The following is a 27,706-nucleotide window of genomic DNA, read 5'->3' on the forward strand; positions in this document are numbered from 1 at the left end:
ATCACATTGATTTTTGCCACATTTCAGATGAGTTTCCCCTGCATTTCTGGTGCATCTTTGGGGTGCATGCACCTGTGAAAAATCTACATGTGCCTCAAAATTGCACCAAAAGTGCAATTTGCAGGTGCGTTTTTTACCATGATTTTTAATTAATTTCAATGGGAAGCTGCGACTTTTGAAACTGCACCAAAGATGCAACATGCAGAACTTTATAAAATGTACCACACCCACAGTGCAGTGGTGTGAAAAGTCCCATAGGTTTGAAAGAAAAAATGTTTTCCTGCTTTTTTATCTTTCAAGAAAAACGCAGGAAAAACATATCAGTGTGAAAGGACCCTAAAGTACAATCAGGTTATTACGGTACAAGTTTCATGGAGCAGCAAGATTCTAGAGAACTTCTCACATTTAGGGTGGTTGGGTGTGCATGCAAATCTGTGTTGCGTCATGGCCCTTTTCTCCCTGCTTGGTGTACCAACAGTAACATTCAAACCTCAATTATGGGATTGAATCTGCTTGGTAGCTGTAAGCAAGTTCTACTGATGCCAAAAATCTATCAGGTGTTCTGTGCATGAGATGCGGTAGATGAATTTGAAAATTAGTATTTTATTTTATAAGCAGATGACTGAAAGGGTAAAGGATGAGATAGCTACGTCTAAAATGAACAACGCAAAAGAGAGAAAAAAGATAATGGCCCGGATTCTTAAAGCACTCACGCCGACGTATCTTTATATACGCCGCGTAAGTGCACAGATGCGCCGTTGTATCTATGCGCCTGATTCTTAATGCTAGATACGCCTGAAATGTGGCTTCATCCGACCGACGTAAGTTTCCTATGCCGTCGGAGCCTGGGCGCATATTTACGCTGGCCGCAAGGTGCGCTTCCATTGATTTCCGCGTCGAATATGCAAATGACCGAGATACGCCGATTCACAAACGTACTTGCGCCCGTCGCAGTAGTATACGCCGTTTACGTAAGGCGTATGTCCGGCGTAAAGTTATTCCACCTATAGGAGGCGCATCCCATGCAAAGGTATGGACGACGGAACAGCCGTCGTATTTTACGTTGTTTACGTAAGTCGTACGTGAATGGGGCTGGGCGTAGGTTACGTTCACGTCGTAGGCATTGAGCCGTCGTATCTTAGGGAGTATATTCGACGTGATTCTGAGCATGCGCCGTTCGTTCGGCCCTTCATTTGCATGGGGTCACGCTTCATTTAAATGGATCGCGCCCACTTCCTTCCTACTTTGAATTAGGCCAAGACCAATTTACGCTACGCCGGTGCAACATAGGGAGCAAGTGCTTTGTGAATACTGTTCTTGCCTCTCTATGTTACATCGGCGTAGCGCATATGAGATGCGCTACGCCCGCACAAATGTACGCCACTCTACGTGAATCCGAGCCAATATGTTTAGGAATTGAAAATCAGGTAAGACATTTAGCATGACATTTTTAGATTTACTGTCTTTAGCATTCACAGATTTTTGTTACAATTATGAACGAGCTGTCAAACAAGATATTCATGCACATATTTTTCTTAATGCTTAGAATTCAGAACTGGAAAAACCCAGCTGTCTCATACACTTTGTGGTATGTATATTATTCTACACCTATAGCTTCTAACATGAATTTTTTGTGCTTTTTACATATAAAACACAATTTGAAAGAAAGATAATTACCAAAAAAGTAAAAAATGACTTACCGTAGACCAGTGATGGCAAACCTTGGCACCCCAGATGTTTTGAAACTACATTTCCCATGATGCTCCACTGCACTGCAGGAGTGTATGAGCATCATGGGAAATGTAGTTCCAAAACATCTGGGGTGACAAGGTTCGCCATCACAGCCGTAGACCCTGGCCCTCACATGGTCTTCTCGCAGGATCCTTTTAAGGTTGAGGATTACAAATCTCATGAGAAATCGCAGATGTGCTTTTTGACAAAGGCACAAATTTTACATAATGTTTGCGTGTGCAAACAGACTGAAAACTGGGGTCTAAGGTACTTTTTTTTCTTGTCAGAATTGTTGTTAATGTTAGGCCTCGTACACACGGTCGTTCCAAACCGATGAGAATGGACCGAAGTTCAGTTTCATCGGTCCAAACCGACCGTGTGTATGGCCCATCGGTCTGTTGTCCTTCGGTCCAAAATGTTAAAACATGCTTTAAAATCGTACCGATGGACCGCTGACCGATCGGTCCAAACCGATGGTTAGTACAGAAAAGCATCGGTTCAATACCCGCGCATGCTCAGAATCAAGTCGACGCAAGCTTGGAAGCATTGAACTTCGTTTTTTTTCAGCACGACGTGTGTTTTGCGTCACCGCGTTCTGACCCGATCGGTTTTTGGAATGATGGTGTGTACGCACATCAGACCGACCATTCTCATCGGTTTGGATCGACCGTGTGTACGCGGCCTAAGACCCTTCCACACGGGGTGGATCCGTTGCAGCGGTCCGCCAGCTCAGCGGAAGATCTCTCCATTGATCTCCACTGAGCCGGGGGATGACGAGTCCCTCTCTGCTCACTGAGCGGGGAGGGGCTTGTCGAGCGCCACTGCTTGCTATAGAGAGATCGGATGAAAAACGGACAGCATGTCCGTTTTCATCAGATCTCACCTGATCCCATACATTCGCCATACGTCTGATTTTATCGGATCGGATGTCAGCGGACATGGTCACCGCTGACATCCGATGCTCCATAGACTTGCATGAAACGCCCGTTCAGTGTGTGTGAGAGCAGAAGTCCAACTGTCCATGGCATACTGCTAAGACATGGTATTTTAACCCTTGCTGCAGCAGTATGTAAAAGAAATAGAAAAAAAAGGCATATTTATTACTACAGTATATACTAGGTCCGCTGAAAAAACTGATCCCCCATCCAGTGAAACGGTCTGCCCGCGTGAAAAGGGCTTAAGACAGTCGGGCTTTGTATATACTGTAGTAATAAATATGCCTTTTTTTTTTTTTCAATTTCTTTTACATACTGCTGCAGCAAGGGTTAAAATACCATGTCTTAGGCTGGGTTCACACTACGGTTTTCCCGTCCGTCAGCCGCATACGATTTCAGTATTGAAAACGTACGGGCCCGGACGGGAAAACGTATAGATAGAGAATGCATTGCAAATCGTATGCACTCGGATGCATCCGGGTGCGTGCGATTTGCTGGCAAAACGTTTTTTAAACGTACCCAAAACCGTGTTCAACCACGGTTTTGCGGTCGTTTTTAAAACAGTATGGCAACCGCATACGTTTTCCTTTAACATTAATGTCAATGGAAAACGCACATGTGTGCGGTTCCATACGTTCCCGTCCGTTTCAGCCGCATACGTTTTTTCATATAAATCGTATGCGGCTGACGGACGGGAAAACCGTAGTGTGAACCCAGCCTTAGCAGTATGCCATGGACAGTTGGACTTCTGCTCTCACACACAAGGAAGTGGGCTGGGTCTCCAGCAGTCTGCACTCCCCTTGCACAATGCTCCAATTGACAGTCATGATCAGGGATATGTTACAATATTTATCTTACATCATAACTGAGGTCACATAGGATTTGGGACGGTGATATGACTGATTTTTGGTTATTAAATGCCAGCTGGAAGTGGATCATTTCCAACCTTTCAGTGAAGGACATCTCATTGAATGTGGGAATAAGAAGTACACTTTTGTAACACAGGCATACAGGTGTTTGGTCTTTGTTTGAGGGACACAGGAAAACTTTTGCGTTTTATACTGCCACCTACAGAAGGATTGAACATTGGCAAACAAAAAAACTATAGGCCAGCCCAGAAAAATCCCTTCTACTACCAACACACCTCAGGGAATCCCCACAATCCCTGAGGCTCCAACAGGAGAAGAGGTGGGCGGGGAGGACTATAGCGGTACTTTAAAGATTGGTTGCAAGCAACCGGAGTGAGTCACATTAGATAAATTGTAGAGAAATTTATTCACATAAATACATTAAACAAAATAAAAAATACATCACATTTAAAAAAACAACAACAATACAAACATGTTTGTATTGTTGTTGTTTTTTTTAAATGTGATGTATTTTTTATTTTGTTTAATGTATTTATGTGAATACATTTTTCTACAATTTATCTAATGTGACTCACTCCGGTTGCTTGCAACCAATCTTTAAAGTACCGCTATAGTCCTCCCCGCCCACCTCTTCTCCTGTTGGAGCCTCAGGGATTGTGGGGATTCCCTGGGACCCACTATTCTTTACTAGAATATTAGGATGATGGTACAATTTTTATTTTTGACTATATTTTCTTAAAGATGAAAGGTTAAATCATACCAACACACCTCAGTTTTTTTGTAGCAAGCAGTACCAGAGGCATAAAAAGAAACCAATGATCCCATTACAATATTTATTTATTTTTTTGCTAGTGGCAGGATAGACGTCTTTTCTTTAGCAATTGTATTCGACAAATTACGACATAGCTAGGGCCTTTAAAGAATATTACTCCGCCCTCTGTAATCCAGGAGATATGACACAATCACTCTTTTGAGTCCAAACAGATGGCAGCCCCACAGTGTATCCAAGCTTCTGGCATGCCTAAACTCTCTGCAGGTATCATACCTCAAAATGTTTTTGTGAAAATAAAATCTATGAAAGCAGGCAAGGCGCCTAGATGGTTTCACTCTGGTCTACTAAAAGACCTTTCAGGACCGCTTGGCCGACAGATTTTTGCAGGTCTATAACTCAGGGAAAGCCATTCACTCCCAGAGGTAAAGGAACACATAAAAGTTGTTCCGAAAGAAGGCAAGAATCCTACCCTATGCTGTGCCCATCCCGTTTCCCTGCTTAATGCAGATTTAAAGATATTCACGTAGATCCTTTCTTCCAGATTGCTTTCATCCACCCAGACCTGTCTGGATTAGTGCCTAGTGGGAAGGGTAGGGACAATATTCAGTGGGTTCTAAATGCCATCCACTTCTTCCAAACGAAACACAATCCTCTAGTGCTTTTACAGAGTGCATTTGTCAGAGTGGATTTGGCCCTTCTTTTCCCCATATAGGTTGGGGGGGAGGATGAAGAAATAGTTGTTGGTGCTATATTCCTCCCCATTAGCCAAGGTTGAAATTAATGGTGCTATCTCAAACCTTTTTCATATAAGAAATGTGACTCAAGGATGTCTTTGCTTATGTTTATACCCTTTTTTAGATTAAGCTCCCACCTACAGGGCCTCCACATGAATTGGGGTTATCATAAACTTGCCATGTATGCTGATGAATTTAAATTTCTCTTTCGTTCATGGGCGGACACAGCTCCAAATAATCTTGACAGTAGGGTTATGTTCCGTCTATCAGGAGAGGACTAGGCAGACATGTTAAATGGTTAAAAAAACATGTAATACAGCAAAGCCGAACAGCACCGCCCAGGGGGACAAGTCTCCGTTGTCCCTGGATTGTCAAATCCGGGTAAGTCAACTAGTCAGGGCTTCCCTGGTATGGTGGCTGAGGTCTCTGGCTCTTCAGTCTGGGAAGTCGTGCCTTCCTTTTTCACTGGACGGGGATCACGACGGACGCCAGCCTGACCGGCTGAGGGGGTGTTCGGTCAACACAGGGTCGATAGACCCAGGAGGAATCCTGTCTACCGATCAATGTGTTGGAACTTCGGGCGATCAGATTGTGCCTCTCCACTTGGGCTCTGAGGCTTCAGGGACATCCAGTCAGGATCCAGTCGGACAACGCAACGGCGGTGGCGTATGTCAACCACCACGGAGGAACAAGAAGCTTGGCTGCAGCATTGGAGGTCTCTCGCATCCTTCGGTGGGCAGAACGAAGTGTGCCGGCCCTGTCGGCCGTATACATTTCGGGCATAGAAAACTGGCAAGCAGACTACCGAAGTCTCCAGATGTTGGACCAAGGAGAATGGTCACTATACCCAGATGTGTTTCAGCTACTTTGCCGGAGATGGGGCACGCCAGACATGGATCTCCTGGCTTCTCGACTCAATCGGAAGGTATTGAGGTTTGTGGCCAGGTCAAAAGATCCCTATAAATTGTACTGAGACTTAATTTTTTTTCAATAAACCGTTTGTAAACAAAAACAAAAGATCCCTGGGCAGACACGATGGATGCGTTGGTGGCTCCATGGGGTCATCGGCTGATATATGCCTTCCCCCCCTTGAAGTTTCTTCCTCGTCTGCTTTGCAGGGTGGAGACCGAGGGGATCCTGGTGATTCTAATTGCTCCAGATTGGCCTCAGCGCTCTGGTACGCCGACATTGTACGCCTGGTGGCGGATGTCCCTTGATGACTGCCAATGCGGGAGGACCTTCTGTCGCAAGGTCCTATTCATCCTGCTTTACAGTCGCTGGCTTTAACGGCATGGCTATTGAAAGTCAGGTTCTGAGGGACCAGGGTCTGTCTGACTCTGTAATTTCCACCATGCTGCGGGCACTGAAATCTTCTTCTAGGAAGATTTAACATGGCACGTGGAAGGCCTACATCCCCATGTGTGAGGAGATGGAGTAGCGCCCATGGTCTTATTCGGTTTCCAGAATCCTGCTGTTTTTGCAGCGTGGGGTTGATCAAAGTCTTGCTCTAAGCACCATAAAGGGGCAGATTTCAGCCTTGGCTGTTTTTCTTTCAACGTCCCTTGGCGACTCATCAACTGGTGAGAACGTTTGTGCAAGGGGTTCGACATCTGGCCCCTCCAGTTCGGCCACCCCTACCCCCGTGGGATTTGAATCTGGTGCTCTCGGCACTTCAGAAACCTCCCTTTGAGAACATCAGAGAGATTCCCCTTTTGACACTCTCTCTGGTGGCCATTACATCTGTCAGGAGGGTTTCTGAATTGGCGGCCTTGTCTTGCAAGTCCCCCTACTTGATCCTCCACAAGGATAAGGCGGTCTTCTTTTCTTCCAAAGGTTGTTTCGGCCTTTCATCTTAATGAGGACATAGTGCTTCTGTCCCTGTGTCCTCGGCCGTTGCATCCAAAAGAGGTTGCTCTACATTCCTTGGATGTTGTCTGAGCTCTGCGAGTATATCTATCTGCTACGGCTTTGTTCCGACTCAGGTCAGACTCGGTGACTGGTCCAAAGAAGGGTCTGATGGTCTCGTCGGCCACCATTTCTCGGGGGATCAGACAGATCGTGATTCAGGCCTATGCTCTACAGGGGTGGGCGCCTCCCTTTCCTGTCAAGGCGCATTCAAGCAGAGCGTAGGTGCTTTCTGGGCCTTCCGGCATCAAGCGTTCGTCTCACAGGTGTGTAAGGTGGTGACCTGGTCATCCATTCACACCTTCACTAAATTTTACAAGGTTGATGTACATGCATCTGCAGATGCTTGCTTCGGCCGCAAAGTTTTGCAGGCGGCTGTTAAAGGTTGCAACTCCTCCGTTGAGGAGCACTGTTTGTTTTTTGGGTGGAAGTTGGTTTGCTTGCCGTGCCCACCCCTCATTTTTTGACACTGCTTGGGGATGTCCCTAATGTCAAGATAATTTGGAGCTGTGTCTGTCCATGAACGAAAGAGAAAATAGGATTTTTGTACTCACCGTAAAATCCTTTTCTCTGAAGTTCATGGACGGACACAGCACCCACCCCTCCTTTTTAAGTTTGTATTGCTTTTAGACGAACTGAGCTGCTGACTGCAGGGTGAGCGGTTATGACCAGAGGGCCCACCCCCTGGGCAGTGCAGTCGCAGACCCTTACCGAACCGGCTAAGTCCCTGGTGCGGGAGCTAGAGGCGCAGAATGCTTCTGAGACCTGCGTGGACCTGGCCGACCAGTTGGTGCAAGGTCTGAAATTTGTCTGAGTTGGCCCTGGATACGCTGCCCTTGCTCTCCAGGGCCTCCGCCTACGCGGTGGTACTACGCCGCCTTGTGTGGCTAAAGTGTTGGTCTGCGGACCAGTCCTCTAAAAAGTACCTGGTGGACTTACCCTTTCAGGGTGAACGGCTTTTTGGGGCGTCCCTGGATGACATCATCAAAGATGCCACAGGCAGTAAGAGCACTCTGCTCCCGCAATCTGGGAAGGGTAAGGAGCCTCGCCATAGGCAAGGGCCCTCATTTACTACCCCCAAGCGTTTTTTTCCGCCCGCCAAATGCGGTAGGAAAACGTTTTCAGGGTGCCAAGACGTCCACTGAAGGGCAAAAGCGCCCCTGGTACCGCAAGCCCAACAAGCCTGCCTCCACATGAAGGTTTGCCCCCGTCCACATCCCGGGTGGGGGGGCCGGCTTTGCGAATTCGCGGCTCGGTGGAGGTCTCTTTTTTCCAACCGTTGGGCTTGCGAAGTAGTTTCCTCGGGGTACAAGATGTCCACCAAACAGATTTTTTCCCTCCAACCTCCGGCTTCCTCTGGATCGCCTGAAGGACCTGTCAGGAGCTGTCCAGGATCTACTGGGCAGGGGGTTGGTTGTACCGGTTCCCCTTAACTGAACGGTTTCAGGGGTTTTACTCCAATCTGTAGTCCCCAAGAAGGACGGGGTCCGTCCGGTCCTGGACCTCAAGGCCCTCAATTGCTTTGTCAAAGCGCAAAAATTCAGGATGGAGTCGATTCACTCAGTAATAGCAGCGCTCCATCAGGGGAATTTCCTAGCATCCCTGAATATCAAGGATGCGTACCTGCATATCCCTGAATGCGCAAAACACCAGAGGTTTCTGCGCTTTGCGGTCGGGGAGGACCATTTTCAATTTGTGGCCCTCCCATTCGGCCTGGCTTCGGCACCAAGGTTTTTTAACCAAGGTGCTCACCCCGATTCTGGCCCTGCTGCGGCAGCGTGGGATCGTTATCGTGGGATACCTGGACGACCTTCTTCTGAGAGCTTCCTCAAGCTCGGAATTAGAAGAGGATGTGTCTATCACCTGTCAGACCCTCCGAGAATTCGGTTGGCTGCTGAATATCCAGAAGTCAGTATTGGTACCGTCTCAGCGGCTGGAATATCTGGGGTTGGTCCTGGATTCCTCGGAGGCGAGAGTTTTTCTCCCAGCGGAAAAACTGCAGACTCTGCAATCTGCGGTGCAGCGTTGGCGACCCAGAAATGGGCGTTGCTTCACTTTTGCATGAGTGCTGGGTCTGATGGTGGCCTCTTTAGAGGCAGTTCCGTATGCCCAATTCCACACCCGAGTGTTACAGAAAGAGATTCTGTCACGTTGGAACAAGCTTCCTTCGTCTCTGGATTACCAGATTCGGGTGAGTCGACTGACCAAGTCCTCCCTAGTGTGGTGACTGACATCTCCGGTACTACGAGCGACCACTTGGAGTTGTGTCTCTCCAAGTGGTCTCTGGGTCTGCAAGGTCGACCGATCAGAATCCAGTCCGAAAACGCCATGGCTGTGGCATACGTCAATCATCAGGGGGGCACACGAAGCTCGGATGCAGCGACGGAAGTCGTGCACATCCTCCGGTGGGCCGAAAGCTACGTTCCAGCTCTGTCGGCGGTGTACATTCCGGGGGTGCTGAATTGGCAAGCCGACTATCTAAGTCGCCAAAGGCTAGACCAAGCAGAATGGTCGCTGCACCCGGAGGTGTTTTCAGACTCTGTGCCAAAAATGGGGCATTCCAGACGTGGACCTTCTAGCGTCCCGTCTCAATTGGAAGGTGTCACGATTCGTGACCAGGTCGAGGGACCCGTGGGCGGACGTGTCAGACGTGTTGGCATCTTGGGGTCACTATCGCCTAATATACGCCTTCCCTCCCCTGCAGCTTCTTCCGCGCCGGTGGAAGCCGAGGGGATACCAACAATCCTGATCGCTCCGGATTAGCCGCGCTGTCCCTGGTACGCGGACCTGGTGCGTCTGGTGGCAGTCGTCCCTCTGGCGTCTACCCCTGAGAGAAGACCTTCTGTCGCAAGGTCCTATCTTTCACCCTGCTTTACAGTCACTGGCTTGACGGCGTGGCTGTTGAGAGCCAGGTGTTGAAGGACCGAGGCCTGTCGGGCTCGGTGATTTCTACCATGCTACAAGCATGGAAGTCCACTTCAAGTAAGATTTACCATCGTACGTGGAAGGCCTACATTTCTATGTGTGAAGAGATGAAGTGGCACCCCCGTACATACGTGGTGTCCCGGATTCTGCTGTTTTTCCAGCGTGGAGTGGATCAGGCTCTTGCCTTAAGTACGGTTAAGAGCCAAATCTCGGCTGTAGCTGTCTACTTTCAGCGACCGTTGGCGGCGCACTCCTTGGTGCGTACGTTTGTGCAGGGGGTCCGGCATGTAGCCCCTCCTGTGCGTCCTCCACTGCCTCCTTGGGACTTGAATTTAGTTCTTTCGGCCCTTCAAGAAGCTCCGTTTGAGGACATTCGGAAGATTCCTTTGTTGACTCTGTCCCAGAAGGTGTTTTTTTCTGGTGGCAATTACCTCGGTCAGACGGGTATCTGAACTGGCGGCCTTGTCCTGCAAGGCTCCCTACTTGGTCATCCATAAGGATTAAACGTCTGTCTTTCAGGTTTGCAAGGCGGCGACCTGGTCGTCAATCCACACCTTTTCAAATTTTGGTGGATGTGAGTGCATCTTCAGATGCCTACTTTGGCCGCAAGGTTTTACAGGCGGCAGTTTAAGGTTGAAGTTTCCTCCGTTGAGGAACTTTGGTTTGATTGGGGTGAAGCTTGGTTTGCTGTGTTTTTTCCCACCCCTCGAAATTTTTGACACTGCCTAGGGACGTCCATAAGGTCAATGCTGCTGTGTCTGTCCATGAACGGAAGAGAAAATAGGATTTTTTGTACTCACCGTAAAATCCACTTCATGGACAGACACAGCACCCACCCCTCCTTTGTATATATTGCTTGTCTACGAACTGAGGCTGGATGCTTCCAGAGAGTGGGATGTACCCGGGACACGCCCATGGGAGGTGCTGTACTAAGAAGTGTTTTAACACTTAACGTGCTGTTTTTTGTTCTGCCTAGTCTCTCCTAGAGCGAAGGTACATAACCCTAAGGTCAATGCTGCTGTGTCTGTCCATGAACTCAGAGAAATGGATTTTACGGTGAGTACAAAAATCCTATTTTTCCCTCAAACCTTCCTCTTCTTCCGGCTTGTCGGGACACCCTAAGAGGACTTGCTGAAGTGTGGGGTGTCTCGCACCGCCACTGATACAATAAAATAGATTCATGCATTGCATGAATCTATGTTATTGTTGCTGGCCGACTATTTAGATGGCCGGACGGTGAGCGCCGGCCACCTGAATAACGGCAGCTGGTTGGCTGCGCTGGCTCTGATAGGCTTTCCGAATACAGCCCTCGGCTCCCGGAAACGTATCTAAGGGACGTACGGGTGGTGCGTTCCTTAGATAAGACTGACAGGTGTCTCGGCCAATCAGGTTCAACGGTTCTGGTTACCGGTAACCTGATTGGCTGAAGCGTCATCGAGGGCGGGAGAAGACATCGAGGGACGTGGAAGGAGGATGGCTGACCCTCAAAGGTAAATGCCGGCCGGGGGGGCATTATACTGGGCACAGTGGCATCAATGGGCACAGTGGCGACAATTAAAGGGCACAGTGGCGACAATTAAAGGGCACAGTGGCGACAATTGGCACAGTGGCTGCGTTTGATGGCATGGCACAGTGGTGACAATTGATGGCACAGTGGCTGCGTTTGATGGCATGGCACAGTGACTGCATTTGATGGCATGGCACAGTGGTGACAATTGATGGCACAGTGGCTGCGTTTGATGGCATGGCACAGTGGCTGCGTTTTGATGGCATGGCACAGTGGTGACAATTGATGGCACAGTGGCTGCGTTTTGATGGCATGGCACAGTGGCTGCGTTTGATGGCATGGCACAGTGGTGACAATTGATGGCACAGTGGCTGCGTTTGATGGCATGGCACAGTGACTGCATTTGATGGCATGGCACAGTGGTGACAATTGATGGCACAGTGGCTGCGTTTGATGGCATGGCACAGTGGCTGCGTTTTGATGGCATGGCACAGTGGTGACAATTGATGGCACAGTGGCTGCGTTTTGATGGCATGGCACAGTGGCTGCGTTTTGATGGCATTGCACAGTGGTGACAATTGATGGCCCAGTGGCTGCATTTGATAGGCCCAGTGGCTGCATTTTATGGGCACAGTGAGGCTGCAATTGTTTTTTTTTTTTTCCTGTGATCGGTTACAAAGCCTCCAGCTGCACTGAATGTTCGTTCTAAAAGAACGCTGGTTGCAGGACAAGCCAGTAGCTCAATTGCGTACTGTGCAAGCTCTGGCCAGTGATCCATCCTCAAGACCCAGAAAGCCAGAGGATTTTCGGTGGGAAAGGTATCAAAGTCTGATCTTGCCCCTTTGGTATTCCCGCACCATGTAAAGCAGACGCTGGCGATGGTTGCTGGAACCGGTCATACCTTGGGACTAAAAGACTAAAAAATTGTCTGAACACATCGGTCAGACAACCACCTTCTCCACCGCTCCTTCTGTGACTGACTGAAGCCTCAGTAACACGTTGTCCAGGACCAGAATTGTGTAACCCCCCCAGTCTCTGGGAACGCGTTGCACAGACCTTTCTGCAAGGCCTCCCGAAGATGTTTCATCTTCTGCTCCCTCTGCGCCGGCAAGATAAGGTCCGCAACCCTATTCTTGTAACGTGGATCAAGGAGAGTTGCCAGCCAGTAATGATCCCTCTCCTTGATAGCACAAATACGAGGATCCTACCGCAGGCTTTGCAGGATCAGGGAGGCCATGCAGCGTAGGTTTGCTAAGGCATTCGGTGTGGAGTCCTCTGGGTCACTGAGGACTACATGATTCGCAGCCACCTCATCCCAGCCATGTACAAGTCCATGGGTTCCTTGGGACTGTAATTGATCCCTTGAAGACTGCTGCTGATGCTGAGTGCTAGGCTCCACCTCCATGCTGACACAATCCTCCTCCTCGTCCTCTTCCTGTGTGATAGGCAGGCAAGCAGGAGCACTGTCTGGATAAAGGGGGCCTTGAGAGGTAAGAAAGTCCTCTTCCTCCCTCTGTTCTGCCTCATAGGCCCTGTCCATTATTCCACACAGTGTGTGCTCCAACATGTGAATAAGAGGGACAGTCTCTCTGATGCATGCACTGTCATTGCTCACTAGCCTCATGGCCTCCTCTAATGGTGACAGGACAGTGCATGCATCCCTGATCAAGGCCCACTGGCGTGGGGAAAAAAACCAAGCTCCCCTGACCCAGTTCTGCTGCCATGTTGGCACAGATACTCATTGATGGCCCTCTGCTGCGTGTGCAGCCAGTGCAGCATGGCCAACGTAGAGTTCCACCTGGTGGGCATGTCACAGATTAGGCGGTTCTTGGGCAGGTTGTATTCCCTTTGGAGGTCTGCCAGCCGAGCACTGACATTCTATGACCGTTGGAAAGGCACACAGACTTTCCTGGCCTGCTTCAGGACATCCTGTAAGCCCCTGTACCTGCTCAAGAACCGCTGCACCACCAAATTAAGGACATGAGCAAAACAGGGCACATGGGTCATTTGTCCCTGTGGCAGGGCAGAGAGGAGGTTGGTGCCATTGTCGCAAACCACCATTCCTGGCTTAAGCTGGCGTGGCGTCAACCACCACTGAGCCTGCCCCTGCAGAGCTGACAGAACCTCTGCCCCAGTGTGGCTCCTGTCTCCCAAGCACACCAGCTTAAGCACCGCATGGCATCTCTTTGCCTGCGTACCTGCATAGCCCCTTGAACGCCTACGGAGCACCGCTGGTTCCGAGGACACATCAGCACAGGAAGAGGCCACAGAGGAAGAAGAGGAGGGGGTGGAGGAGAGAGGTGTGTCACAACCAGTAGTAGCATTTTGGAGGCGTGGTGACGGAACAACCTCCAACACTACTGTACTTTGTCCTGCGTCCTTCCCAGCTGCCAGCAGAGTCAGCCGTGAAAGATAGGTAACGTCCCTGTCCATGCCTGCTGGGCCATGAGTCAGCGGTAATATGCACCTTACCACTGACCGCCCTGTCCAGCGAGGCATTGACATTGCTTTCCACATGGCGGTAGAGAGCCGGAATCGCTTTCCGTGAGAAAAAGTGGCGTTTGGGAACTTGCCACTGAGGGACAGCACATTCCACAAACTCACAGAAGGGGGCAGAATCTACCAACTGAAAAGGCAGCAGTTGAAGTGCTAGCAATTTAGCTAAGGTAGCATTCAACCGCTGGGCATGTGGATGGCTGGGAGAGAACTTCTTTCGGCGCTGCAGCAGCTGGGGCAGGGAAATTTGCCTGGTACAATCTGCCGTTGGTGTACCGATAGTAGATTGCCCGCATGTACTAGGCTGTGACACACCTAATTCTACACCTTCAGACCTATCAGTGCAGGCTTCAGAGAGGACTGAGGGTATAGTGGGTTTGGAGATCCCAGCTGATGAGGGGCAAGGGGAGGTCAGCTTTGTTCTTTGGTGTGGGTCTTTGAGGTAGGCTTGCCAACGAACTGCATGGCAGGTCGACATATGTCTGGTCAAGCATGTGGTGCCCAAGCGGTGATGTTTTGGCCACGCGAGATACGCTTGAGACATATGTTGCAAATAGCAGCGGTGCGATCTGATGCACTGGTCTCAAAAAAGGCCCACACCAAAGAACTTTTGGAATAACGATGAGACACAGCAGCGCCCTGCACATGCGTAGCTCTGCATTGTGATGCAGTCGGTGTGCTGCCCTTAAGCTGGCCCCTGGAGGGCATCCTGCCTCGTTGGAGATGTGCCTGTGCCGCCTCCTCCTTTCTCCTATCAGGCACCCATGTAGAGTCAGTGACCTCATCATCCCCTCCCTCCTCATCACTGTAGAAAACCTGGCAGTATGCTACAGCTGGGGGAACATGACTGCTAGATTGCTGTTCTTCTTGGGCATCCCCTCTCTCTGGGCTCATGTTACTGCCTTCCTCTATATGTGTACCATCATCGGAGCCTTCAAAACGCTGCGCATCCTCATGCAGCATGTACCCAACACTGTGGTCAAACAGTTCGGGGGACTCAGGAGGACATGGTGGGGCTAGGGAAGGGGTGAGTGATGTCATTGAGCAGAGGGAAGAGGACGCCTTGGCAGCTAATTTGCCAGACAAAGTACCCTGAGCCTGGGTGAGAGAGGATGAGGACGGCTTGGTCATCCACTCTACCAAGTCTTCGGTATGTTGCGGCTTAACACGGCCAGATGTCGAAAACGAGGACGAGCGTGTCCAACGGCCACGTGCTGATGAGGATGCACCGTGTCCACGACCAGCACTGTTGCCTCTAGACGCAGAGCCTGCTTGCCCTCGTGACTCTCTGCCTCTCCTTGTTGTCCTTCCAGACATACTAATGGCCTGCAGAGGACACAGGCAGTAAACACACCTCGTAGCTTTAGGTGCAAACTACAGAGGACACGGCCAGTACACACCAAGTAGCTTTAGGTGCAAACTACTGAGGACACGGGCTGTACACACCAAGTAGCTTTAGGTGCAAACTACAGAGGACAAGTGCAGTACACACCAAGTAGCTTTAGGTGCAAACTACAGAGGACACGGGCAGTACACACCAAGTAGCCGGTACGCTGGTCAGGATCTGCTGGTCAGGAAAGTGATTATACTGGTTCCTTCAGGGAACGGTTTCAGTTTTTTTTTTTATTTTTATTTTTTTTATTTTTTTTTCCAAGTCAAACTTTTTATTTAGATGTTCATTTCTTGGACTTGAAATATTCTTCAATGACATCTTTGGCCTGGGACTCCTCAGTTTTTTTTTACTCCAATCTGTTTGTAGTCCCCAAAAAAGGAGGGGGTCCGTCCAATCTTGGACCTCAAGGCCCTTAACTCTTTTTTGTCAAAGTGCAAAGATTCAGGATGGAATTGTTCGCTCTGTAGTGGCGGCTCTCCATCAGGGGGACTTTATGGCATCCTTGAGTACTCAGGAAGCGTACCTGCATATTCCCATACGCGCGTAACACCAGAGGTTTCTGCATTGTGCAGTCGAAGAGGACCATTTTCAGTTTGTGGCCCTCCCCTTCGGCCTGGCTTCGAGACCACAAGTTTTCACAATGGTACTTGCTCGGATTCTGGCCCTGCTAAGGCAGCGCGGAATCGTGGGATACCTGGACGACTTTCTCCTGAGAGCTTCTTTAAGCTCAGACTTAGGAGAGGATGGGTTCATCATCTGCCAGCCCCTCCAAAGGATTCGGGTGGCTACTGAATGTCCAGGAGTCAATGTTGGTACCATCCCAGTGACTGGAATGCCTGGGGTTGGTCCTGGATTCCTCAGAGGCGAGTTTTTTTCTCCCGTGGGAAGAACTCCAGACACTGCAATCTGCGGTGAAGCGGTTTGCGACCGAGCAGTGGTCGTCGCTTCGCCTTTACAAGAGAATTCTGGGTCCCATGGTAGCCTCTTTCGAAGCAGATCCGTATGCCCAATTCCACACCCGAGTGTTACAGAAAGAGATTCTGTCACGTTGGGACAAGCTCCCTTCGTCTCTGGATTACCAGATTTGAGTGAAGTCGCCTGGTCAGGTCCTCCCTAGTGTGGTGACTGACATCTCCGGTACTTTGGACAGGGAAATATTTTTTGCCGTGCTATCGGACAGTGGCCACGACGGATGCCAGCCTCTCCGGCTGGGGGCGTTCTGGAGTGTCCGGTCAGCCCAGGGCGCTGGACTCAGGTGGAGTCCCGTCTGCCAGTCAATGTCCTGGAACTACGGGCTATCAGGCTGCATCTCCCCAAGTGGTTTCTGGGTCTGCAGGACCGTTCGGTCAGGATCCAGTCCGACAACACCACGGCTGTGGCGTACGTCTACCATCAAGGGGGCACACGGAGCTCGGCCGCGGTGGTGGAGGTTGCACACATCCCCCGGTGAGCCACAAGGTACGCTCCGGCTCTGTCGGCCGTGTACATTCCGGGGTTGTAGAGTTGGCAAGCCGACTACCTAAGTCGCCAAACACTGGACTAGGGAGAACGGTCGTTGCACCCGGAGTGTTTCAGAGTTGTGCCAAAAATGGGGCACGCTAGGCGTGGACCTTCGGGCATCCCGTCTCAATCGGAAGGTGTCACGTTTTCGTGGCCAGGTCAAGAGACCCTTGGGCGGACGCGTCAGATGCGTTGGTGGCACCGTGAGGTCACTATCGCCTAAATCTACGCTTTTCCTCCTCTGAAGCTTCTTCCTCACCTGTTGCGCAGAGTGGAAGCGGAGGGGATGCCAACAATCCTGGCCGCTCCGGATTGGCCGCGCCTTTCCTGGTACGCGGACCTGGTGCGTCTGGTGGCGTCCCTTGGATTCTACCCCTGAGAGTAGATCTTCTGTCGCAGGGTCTGATTTTTCCTCACCCTGCTTTACAGTCGCTGGCTTTAACGGCATGGCTGTTGAGAGCCAGGAGCTGGAGGTCCGAGGACTGTCGGACTCGGTAATCTCTACCATGCTACTTGCACGGAAGTCTACTTCACGTAGAATTTGCCATCATACGTGGAAGGTCTACATCTCTTAGTGTGCAGAGATGAAAGGACACCCCCGCACATACGTGCTGTCCCAGATGCTGCTGTTTCTACAGCCGGTAGTGGGTCAAGCTCTCGCCTTAAGTACGGTTATGGGTCAGATTTCGGCCTTGGCTGTTTATTTTCAGCGACCGTTGGCAACGCACTCCCTGGTGCGTACATTTGTACAGGGGGTCAGGCATGTGACCTTCCTGTGTGTCCCCCACTGCCTCCGTGGGACTTGAATTCGATCCTCTCGCTGCTTCAAAAGGTCTCCGTTTGAGGACATTCAGGAGATTCCTCTGTTCTCTCTGTCCCAGAAGGTGGTCTTTCTAGTAGCCTTTCCTTCGGTCAGACAAGTTTTTTGATCTGGCGGCCTTGTCTGGCAGGGCTCTTTTATAATGAGGACATTGTTTTACTATCCTTATGTCCTCAGCCGAAGAACTCGAAGGAAGCCACGCTACTTTCCTGGGACGTGGTGCGAGCCCTACGGGCGTACTTGTCTGCTACGGCTCCGTTCCGGAGATCGGACTCAATGTTCGTGTCACTGACTGGTCCTGATAATGGTCTGGCGGTCTCGTCAGCCTCCATTTTTAGGTGGATCAGACAGGTCGTGCTCCAGGCCTATGCCCTAAAGGGGTGGGTGCCTCCCTTTCTGGTTACGGCGCATTCGACCCGGGCGTTTGATCCCTCTTGGGTTTTCCGCCATCAGGCGTCTGTTTTACAGGTGTGTAAGACAGCGATCTGGTCGTCAACCCACACCTTTTCAAGTTTTACAAGGGGGATGTGAGTGCATCTGCAGATGGCTCCTTTGGCCGCGAGGCTTTGCAGGCGTCCTTTTCAGGTTGAAGCTCCTCCATTGAGGAACTCTGGTTTGTTTGGGGTGAAGCTTAATTGCTGTGTTTTTTCCCACCCCTCGAATTTTTTGACACTGCTTGGGGACGTCCCTAAGGTCAATTGCTGCTGTGTCCGTCCATGAACGGAAGAGAAAATAGAAAACAAGAAATGCGGGAAAGGGTGACAAACCCTGGGATTTTAAAGGTGTTAATATTGGAAAATTCAATCCAAAACAATGAAATAAATATAAAAATAATAATTTATTCAGACATATAAATTGGTTTTTAAATAACACAGAATATCAAACAAGACATGGATGGTCTCATAGGTGATGTTAGCGACTAAAACAGTAGCAGAGGAACCTGTTGGAGGAGGCCCGACATGTTTCGCTCGATTGAGCTTTATCAAGGGCAGTGCAACAAGCTAGCTACAAAATAGAAAAAAGAGAGAAAAACAAAATAAGGCATTGTGAATATTGCCAAAAACAACAGCAACAGTCTGAAAAGTACAGACCGCTGGTGTTGCAGTACAAAATGATCTATATTTATACATAAATGATATTTGGGGGATAAACATTTGTAATAGAGTAGTTCATGAAAATACAAAGGTCACATAAACTAGTTGTACAGTGAAAGAGACCAGGAGCACACTTACCCGTCCAGGTCCAAGAACATCCAATCACAATTAAAATCAGCTGTATGCCATTAAATCAAACTGTGAAAAAGGATTCCACAGTATATGTGCCGAATCTAGCAAGCATCCCAAAGGAGAGCCACACCAGCCAGTCAGTCCAAGTGGGGTTTACACAATGCTATAGTAAAAAAGGTAAACAATAATAAATAATGGGAGAGTACACCCACCAAAGAAAATTCTGGGGGGGGTAAAATCTCAAGCAATAAGGTTAAAAATAGAAGTTTCTATATACAGCTGTATCCATATATATACTTATATATGGATACAGCTGTATATAGAAACTTCTATCTTGCACTCTGGCCTTCAGCAAAAAAACTTAAGATTCATCTCTTCTGAAGGATAAGGACAACACTGGATGGAAATAAGCGACTTGAGGCGATTCAGTTCCCATTTGTAACGCTAAGTTATTCACTCACGCATAAAAAATATTCCAGAATTGATAATTTCTTCATTATACAAGACGACCTTACATTACTCAGAGGCCACAATTGAACCCATGTTACTCTCGGACCATCACCTCATAACAATGACTCTTTGGAAGCGTTTTCTACATTTTCCTTTCTATAGTCAGGTGCTTTTTTTACCTGTGAATCATCACCAGTGTACGACTAAATTTAGAGCCCAAAATGGCAAAGCGAATGTACACTGGTGAAGAGGCCGTCAGGATTCTGTGCATGTCAGTGAAGAAGAGGAGGTCACGTATCTGACAGAATCTGGCTCAGAATACGATCCTGTTTACGACAGCGGCTCCATGTCAGATAGCTCGGACGACGGAGTAGTGGTCCCTGCTAAGGCCAGGCGTACCCGACCCCGTTCTGATGTTGTTGAGCAGCAAGAACCGCAGGACCCTTGTATGGAGCAGAGAGCCAGTACTAGCGCTGCCATTCCTTCTGGTGGATTGGCAAGCACCAGCGGCCTAGTACACCCTGGTCGTTCATCCAGCACTGCAGTATCACGTGGTGACGTGGCGAGTCCCATAAGTGCAGTTCAAGCTGGCGAGGTGGCAAGCACAAGTAGTGTCCCGCTGCCACCAAGAAGAAGACAAAGACAGGCCCGTCGTGCCCATAGTGCCCTTCCTGCAGAATTCACCTATTCTGATTGGGTCCCCACCACTTCTGCAGAACCCGTACTTCCCCCATTCACTGGCCAACCCGGTATTCAGGTGGATACAGCGAACTTTACGTCACTTGATTTTTATTTCACGGAAGATCTCTATAGATCTATTGTGGACCAGACTAATTTATATGCTGGTACCTACATCGCCGCTAACCCCCAGTCTCTCCTTGCCAAAGAATGGAAACCTCTTGAGGTTTCCGAATTTAAGATCTTTCTGGGCCTTACCCTCAACATGGGCATACACACATTTCCGGAGTTGCGGATGTATTGGTCCACACATCCCATCGACCATATGCCTGTGTTCTCTGCTCACATGGCCAGGAAACTATACGAGGCGATCCTGCGGTTTTTGCATTTCAATTTGAATTTGACCGGCTCTACAAAATTCGGCCCCTCGTAAACCATTTCAACGAACGTTTTGCAGCCTTGTTTAATCCCCAGCAGGTTGTTTGCGTTGATGAGTCCCTGGTTAAATTTGCTGGCTGCTTGTCTTTCAAACAGTACATTCCCAGCAAGCGTTCCAGATATACGGGGTCAAGCTCTATAAGCTCTGTGACAGGGCCACAGGCTACACATGGAGCTTTAGGGTTTACGAGGGCAAAGATAGTCAGGTAGAGCCGGAAGGATGCCCAGATTACATGGGGAGCGCTGGCAAGATCGTGTCACCCTTGGTGTCACCCTTATTCGGAAAGGGGTACCACTTGTATGTGGACAATTTTTACAGCAGCGTGCCACTTTTTAGTCACTTGTTTGATCGTCAGATTAGAGCATGTGGCACCGTGCGACCTAATCGCCGGGGCTTTCCCCAGAGGCTTGTAGATGCCCGTCTTAGCCTGGGGGCGAGAGCCTGCTGCAAGTGTAAAAATTTGCTCGCTGTGAAGTGGCGGGACAATAGGAATGTTTTCGTTCTTACCACCCTTCACGCAGACACGACAGTACAAATTCGTACGGCGACTGGTGTTGTGGAGAAACCCCTCTGTGTCCACGAATATAACCAAAACATGGGAGGGGTGGACCTCAACGACCAGCTGATGGCGCCGTATCATATTGCCCGCAAGACGAGACGCTGGTGTAAAAAAGTGTCTCTACATTTATTTCAATTGGCTCTACTGAATGCTCATGTCTTATACAGAGCTTCAGGACATAATGGATCCTTCCTTCAATTCCAGAGGGAGATCATCACAGAACTCCTGTATCCAGGCGGTACTGTACCTCACCATCCCCTACCAAATGCAGTAAACCGACTGCATGAGAGGCATTTTTCTTATGTCCTCGAGAGTACCCCTACCCAACGAGCCCCCCAAAGAAGATGTCGTGTCTGTACCAAGCGCGGATTTAGGCGTGACACCCGTTATTTTTGTCCCCGCTGTCTTGACAATCCTGGTCTTTGTATTGGGGAATGTTTTGAACGCTTCCACACACGAGTTAATTTTTAGTGTAGGGTGAAACATTTCACAGGATAGGCTCACTTACACAGGGTCTCCCAAGATGCCATCGCATTTTGAGAGACCCAAACCTGGAACCGAAAAGTTGAACAGTTCCAAAAAAAAAGTGTTAAAAAAAAAAGGAAAAAAAAAATAGTTGTCGTTTTATTGTTCTCTCCCTCTCTATTCTCTCTCTATTGTTCTTCTCTTTTTTACTGTATTCTATTCTGCAAAGTTTTATTGTTATGTTTTTTCATGCTTGCTTTTCAGGTATGTAATTTACTTTACTGTTTTCAGGTACGCCATTCAGCTGTTGCGCGGACTTATTTATCTTGACAGCAACAGCGTTTGCTCCCACGATATATAAAGCCGCGACTCCGGTGCTGTAGGAGGTGATTTCACCACCACAGTTAAAAAAAAGCGCATATATGCCGAAGCATGGGGGCAGCAGGGGCGGAGGAGCGATTTTGCTCCTAATGCCGCGTACATACGGTTGACATTCCTACGGAGGCTTTCCCGTGGAAAAGTCTGACCATGTGTACACGGCATAGAAAAGCCTGACCGTGTACGCGGCATAGAAAAGTCCGACCGTACGCGGCATAACTTTTTTGCGGGAGGATGCCCCCATGCTTCGGCATATATAAATGGTGCATGTATGCCCATCATTAGAAGTGGGTGGATGAAGGGAGGTATTCTAATGGTGGGCATACCCACTGATCAATCTTTTTTTCGTCATGATTTAATCACTTGGGGCAAAAAAATTTAATATTCCATGGACTCAACATCCCTCTCAGCAAATAGCTTGGGGTGTCTACTTTCCAAAATGGGGTCATTTGGGGGGGGGTTTGTGCTGTTTTGGCATTTTATGGCCTTCAAAACTGTGATAGGTAGTGAGGAGTGAAATCAAAAATGTATGCCCTTAGAAATCTTGAAGGCGGTGCTTTGTTTTCGGGGCCCCGTATGCGGCTAGGCTCACAAAAAGTCCCACACATGTGGTATCCCCGTACTCAGGAGAAGCAGCAGAATGTATTTTGGGGTGCAATTCCACATATAACCATGGCATGTGTGAGCAATATATCATTTAGTGACAACTTTTTGTAAAACTTTTTGTGCAAAAAAAAATCAGTTTGTCATATTCCCGCAACTTGTGTCAAAATATAAAATATTCCATGGACTCGACATGCCTCTCAGCAAATAGCTTGGGGTGTCTACTTTCCAAAATGGGGTCATTTGGGGGGGTTTTGTGCTATTTTGGCATTTTATGGCCTTCGAAACCTTGATAGGTAGTGAGGAGTGAAATCAAAAATTTGTGCCCTTAGAAATGCTGAAGGCGGTGCTTGGTTTTGGGGCCCCGTATGCGGCTAGGCTCCCAAAAAGTCCCACACATGTGGTATTCCCGTACTCAGGAGAAGCAGCATAATGTATTTTGGGGTGCAATTCCACATATAACCATGGCATGTGTGAGCAATATATCATTTAGTGACAACTTTTTGTAAACATTTTTTTTTTTTTTTCGTCATTATTCAATCACTTGGGACAAAAAAAAAAAATATTCAATGGACTCAACATGCCTCTCAGCAGTTTCCTTGGGGTGTCTACTTTCCAAAATGGGGTAATTTGGGGGGGTTTAGTACTGCCCTGCCATTTTAGCACCTCAAGAAATGAGATAGGCAGTCATAAAATAAAAGCTGTGTAAATTCCAGAAAATGTACCCTAGTTTGTAGACGCTATAACTTTTGCGAAAACCAATAAATATACGCTTATTGCGATTTTTTTTTTACTAAAGACATGTGGCTGAATACATTTTGGCCTAAATGTTTGACTAAAATGTAGTTTATTCGATATTTTTTACTTTTTGTTATAAGAAAAATAATTTTTTTTCAAAATTTACGGTCTTTTTGCGTTTATATCGCAAAAAATAAAAATCGCAGAGGCAATCAAATACCATCAAAAGAAAGCTCTATTTGTGGGAAGAAAAGGACGCAAGTTTCGTTTCGGTACAACATTGCATGACCGCGCAATTACCAGTTAAAGCAGCGCATTGCCAAATTGTAAAAACACCTTGGGTCTTTAGACAGCGTATTGGTCCGGGGCTTAAGTGGTTAATGTTCTCCAAGAAAAAAATTCTTGGTAAAACAAAAATCTAATTTTTCTTAGTTTTGACTGCAGTTTTCCTTTTGGTTTGATAATAATTTATGTAACAGAACATATACCTGTTTATTTTAGTAACTGCACAACTTTCTGGACAAAATGGATATTCTGGAGGAAAGGTGATATTTGTTGATACAGAAAATACATTGTATCCTTTCTAGCAAGGACATTAGATTTAGGAAACGCACTCAGCTATATCAAGTTATGGAAGAAAAAGGAGATTGACTTTTGACGAGTGACAAAGCTTTGAAAAATAGAATGCAGTAAGGCAAAAAAGTATTTGATCCCCTTCTGATTTTGTACCGTTTGCCCACTGACAAAGAAATGATCAGTTGATCATTTTATTGTAGGTTTATTTTAACAGTGAGAGACAGAATAACAACAAAAAAATTCAGAAAAAATCATTTAAAAAAAGTTAGTTTTTTATAAATTGATTTGCGTTTAATGAGTGAAATAAGTATTTGACCCCTTTGCAAAACATGACTTAGTACTTGGTGGCAAAACCCTTGTTGGCAATCATAGAGGCCAGACGTTTCTTGTAGTTGGCTACCAGGTTTGCATACATCTCAGGAGGAATTTTGTCCCACTCCTCTTTGGAGATCCTCTCCAAGTCATTTCAAACAAACCTTCAGCTCCCTCCACATATTTTCTATGGGATTAGGGGTTGGAGACTAGCTAGGTCAATCCAGGACCTTAATGTGTTTCTTACGCCACTCCTGTGTTGCCTTGGCATGTGTTTTGTCTTATTGTCATGCTGGAATACCCATCCCCGACCCATTTTCAATGCCCTGACTGAGGGAAGGAGGTTCTTACCCAAGATTTGACGGTGGATTGGCCTGTCTATAGTCCCTTTGATGCAGTGAAGTTGTCCTGTCCCCTTAGCAGAAAAACACCCCCAAAGCATAATGTTTTCACCTCTATGTTCAACGGTAGGGATGGTGTTCTTGGGGTCATAGGCAGCATTCCTCCCCCAAACACGGTGAGTTAAATTATTTCCAAAGAGCTTGATTTTGGTCTCATCTGACCACAACACTTTCTTTTTCAAATCTTATATTTAATTCAAGAAACATGGGAGCACGTTCACAGCAGCCATGGTTACATGAGAATGGCGAAAAGGCATCAGATAGGTAAAACATCAAAACGTATAATAAACTTAGCAGCCAGATACGGTGATATAAAGCATAACAAACATACATTTCAGTGTCGACTTGTACCGGTCGCCCCAGGTTGATGTTGAAGGGTCAGGGGTGCATACCTACACTTCCCGAGGACCAGAGTGCCCATTCTCTAGCCGTTTAAGTAACAGCAGTGAGTGACCACGTGATCCCTGTCTCAAATTTTTCATTTATTATCCAACAGTGTCGGAACTAACCTTGGAGCTTCAGGAGTTTAAAATCAAAAGGAGGAAAGGAAAAATAAATACAATTTGTAGAAAAACAGGGGAGCTCATGACTCAGAAAGGGACGGAAAATTACCAGACAAGGCAAGGAAAGGTGGAGTATATAAGGAGGGGGGAAGGAAAGGTGAAGGAATAGGGGGTGGGAGTTGTCCGGGCCCAGAAGGGGGCGACACATGTGCCTCTCCCAAATTATAGAAAGTAGAAATGGGGTCTATAGATGTTGGCAGAGCATCACCGCCTGCGGTCTTGATTACATTAGGAGAAAATTAGTCCAGCGTGTCGCTTTTCATCAGAGAAGGCAAAAGCATTCCAGATCATCCATGTCTTGGTGTAGCATTCCCATTGGTGTCGGGATGTGAGGATAAGATCCTCCATCTTGTTCATTTCCTCTACTTTTTTGAACCACAGGCCTATGGAAGGAGGTTGTGTGGACTTCCAGCATAGGGGCGTGCACGCTTTGGCTGCATCGAGCAGGTGTCGGGTTAGTGACTTCTTGTATGTTTTCTGTGGGATATTAGACGCATGAAGTAGAAAGAAGGCAGGATCTTGTATGGGACGTTCGGTAAACTTTCGGGCTGTTGACTGTACTGTCTTCCTGGACTGGTCCAGCTTAGAGCAGGACCAGAAAATGTGGAGAATCGTGCCCCGATCCACCTGACACCTCCAGCATCGGTCTGATGAGGGAAATAATTTTTGTAGTTTTGCGGGGGTGTTATACCACCTGGTTACAGTTTTGAAATTTGTTCCCTGGATCTTTGTACATATAGAGGATCTATACGTAAAATGTGTAGATTTTTGTCTTGATATCTTTCTCCCATGCATCGAAGCATTTTTGTTGATATCCTTCGGCTGGTGTAATCGGCAGTTGGTAAGCGACTGACAGAGTATGGGGCATGGCCCCTTCCTCTGTACAGTAAGTCTCGAGGGTGGTAAGAGTTTGGCAAAAGCCTGCCGGGGCGGGTAAGGATTTAAAAAAGTGGTGGAGTTGAAGTGCCCTCCAGTGATCCAGGCAGAACTGACCTTCTGGATTCATGAGGTCGGATAGGGATGGCAACTTGCTATTGGTTATGAAGTGGGAGGCCTCAAAATGGCCAGATTTCTTTATGACCCGGAAGATAGGATCCTGGAATCCAGGAGAAAATAGGGGATTCCCAAGGATTGGGTACAAAGGGGAGTGGATTGACATGAGAGAGAGTCTAAGAAAGAGGGAAGAGCAGGTCCGTATGGTCAACCCCACGAAGTGGTGGTTTGTAATGATACTTGGCAGTGAGTGGTGACACCAAGGCCAGTGGGAGTTTGCGCTGGGATTGCTCCAAGCAGGGCCACAATTTGGTAGTCTGATGGCGGTTCCAGTCAATGAGTCTAGTCAAGTGGGTTGCCTGTTGGTATTTCCGTAGGTCTGGGACTGCTAGTCTGCCATACACTTTGGGAAGCGTGAGTTGTCGCCTATTTAGTCTCCTTTTGCTTATGTACCCAGAGGAAGTCTGAGAACAGTGTTTTAACTTGGTTAAAATAGATGGCAGGAATGTGGTTTGGTAGGGCTTGTAGGAGGTATAAGTCTTTAGGGAGAATGCTCATCTTGAGGATGTTGCACCTACCGAACCACGAATGAAGACCCGTATGCCATTTGTTAAGAAGTTCTCTAGAGGTTTTTAGCATTGGAGGAAAGTTCAGGGCGTAGATTTGTGACATTTTAGGGGGTATGGAGGTTCCAAGGTACCTAAGGGCCGTTGCTGTCCACTTAAACTTGAAACTGGACTGGAGGTTTCTGAGGAGAGGGTGTGGCAGACTTATTCCCATGGCTTCGGATTTGTCGAAGTTAATCTTCAGCTTTGACAGGTTTATCGTGAATCCGGAATTCGTGAAGGCTCAGTAGGGATACCTTGGGGTTCGTAAGCGTGAACAGCATGTCGTCTGCGTACGCGGATACTTTTTGTTGCGTGTCCCTGGCAGTCACCCTTGTGATGTCTGGGTTAAGGCGCATTGTGCACAAAAGAGGTTCCAGGGACAGGGCGAAGAGCAACGGCGACAGAGGACAGCCCTTTACCGTGATCCTTGTTTAGGGTCTATTCTAGCTCGGTGACCTGTATGGTTGGTCCCGCAATATGCTTACTGTTTTATATTATTGCTGTGATGTATTTTATGATTTTCTTTTTTGATACCATGTTAATAAATTGATATATATCTTTTATTTCTACTATCCAGTACAGATATAGTCCTTCTGCCCCCTCCCTCCTATGGTCTTTTGGGCCTTTGGGGTCCCTTTAGCCCTAGTTCTATTCTAACTGACTTTTTAGGATGATGGTACTATTATTACTTTATTGTTTGTATTAAGAGGCTCTCATTTAAATCAGAGGACAGCCCTGTCGTGGCCCATTCGTAATCATGAATGGTTCAGAAAGCACGCCATTGACCCTGACTTGAGCTGAAGGAGTCGAGTACAAAGAATTTAGCCAGTGAAACATGGTGTCCCCGAGCCCTACATGTCCAAGGACGGAGGCCATGAATTGCCAGTTCACCCTGTCAAATTCCTTCTCTGCGTCCGTGCCCAGGAAAACACAGGGGGTGTTGCTCCCATTGACTATGTGCAAGAGGTTCAAGAGGCCTTGCGAGTTGGTACAAAGCCGACTTGGTCCAGGTGGACCAGGGATGGCAGATGGTGTTGGAGTCTGGTGGCAAGGAGCTTCGTGAACATTTTGAGGTGTGTATTGAGTAGCGAGATCGGCCTATAACTGCCACACGATGAGGAGTTCTTTCT

At 48.0% G+C, this 27,706-nt stretch overlaps 1 protein-coding gene and 1 long non-coding RNA gene across 7 annotated transcripts in view; one reads left to right on the top strand and one right to left on the bottom strand.

Moving 5' to 3' along the window:
* Positions 1–27,706, top strand: part of DMC1 (DNA meiotic recombinase 1) — a 530,416-nt gene that overhangs the window by 222,653 nt on the left and 280,057 nt on the right. For 5 of the 6 annotated variants that reach the window (XM_040359476.1, XM_040359474.1, XM_040359473.1 and 2 more), the window contains 2 exons: positions 1,547–1,588; positions 23,625–23,697. In XM_040359476.1, coding sequence (XP_040215410.1) covers positions 1,547–1,588; positions 23,625–23,697 — 115 coding nt within the window. The remainder of the gene's footprint in view (positions 1–1,546; positions 1,589–23,624; positions 23,698–27,706) is intronic. The other variant, XM_040359477.1, reaches the window with a different exon arrangement.
* LOC120945362 lies at positions 18,407–19,022 on the bottom strand. Its single transcript, XR_005750559.1, has 2 exons — positions 18,820–19,022; positions 18,407–18,588 (listed from the first exon to the last, which is right to left on the bottom strand). It is a non-coding gene; the product is annotated as an uncharacterized LOC120945362 (long non-coding RNA).

Source organism: Rana temporaria, chromosome 7, assembly GCF_905171775.1.
Source record: "Rana temporaria chromosome 7, aRanTem1.1, whole genome shotgun sequence".
NCBI classification, from domain to species: Eukaryota; Metazoa; Chordata; class Amphibia; order Anura; family Ranidae; genus Rana; species Rana temporaria.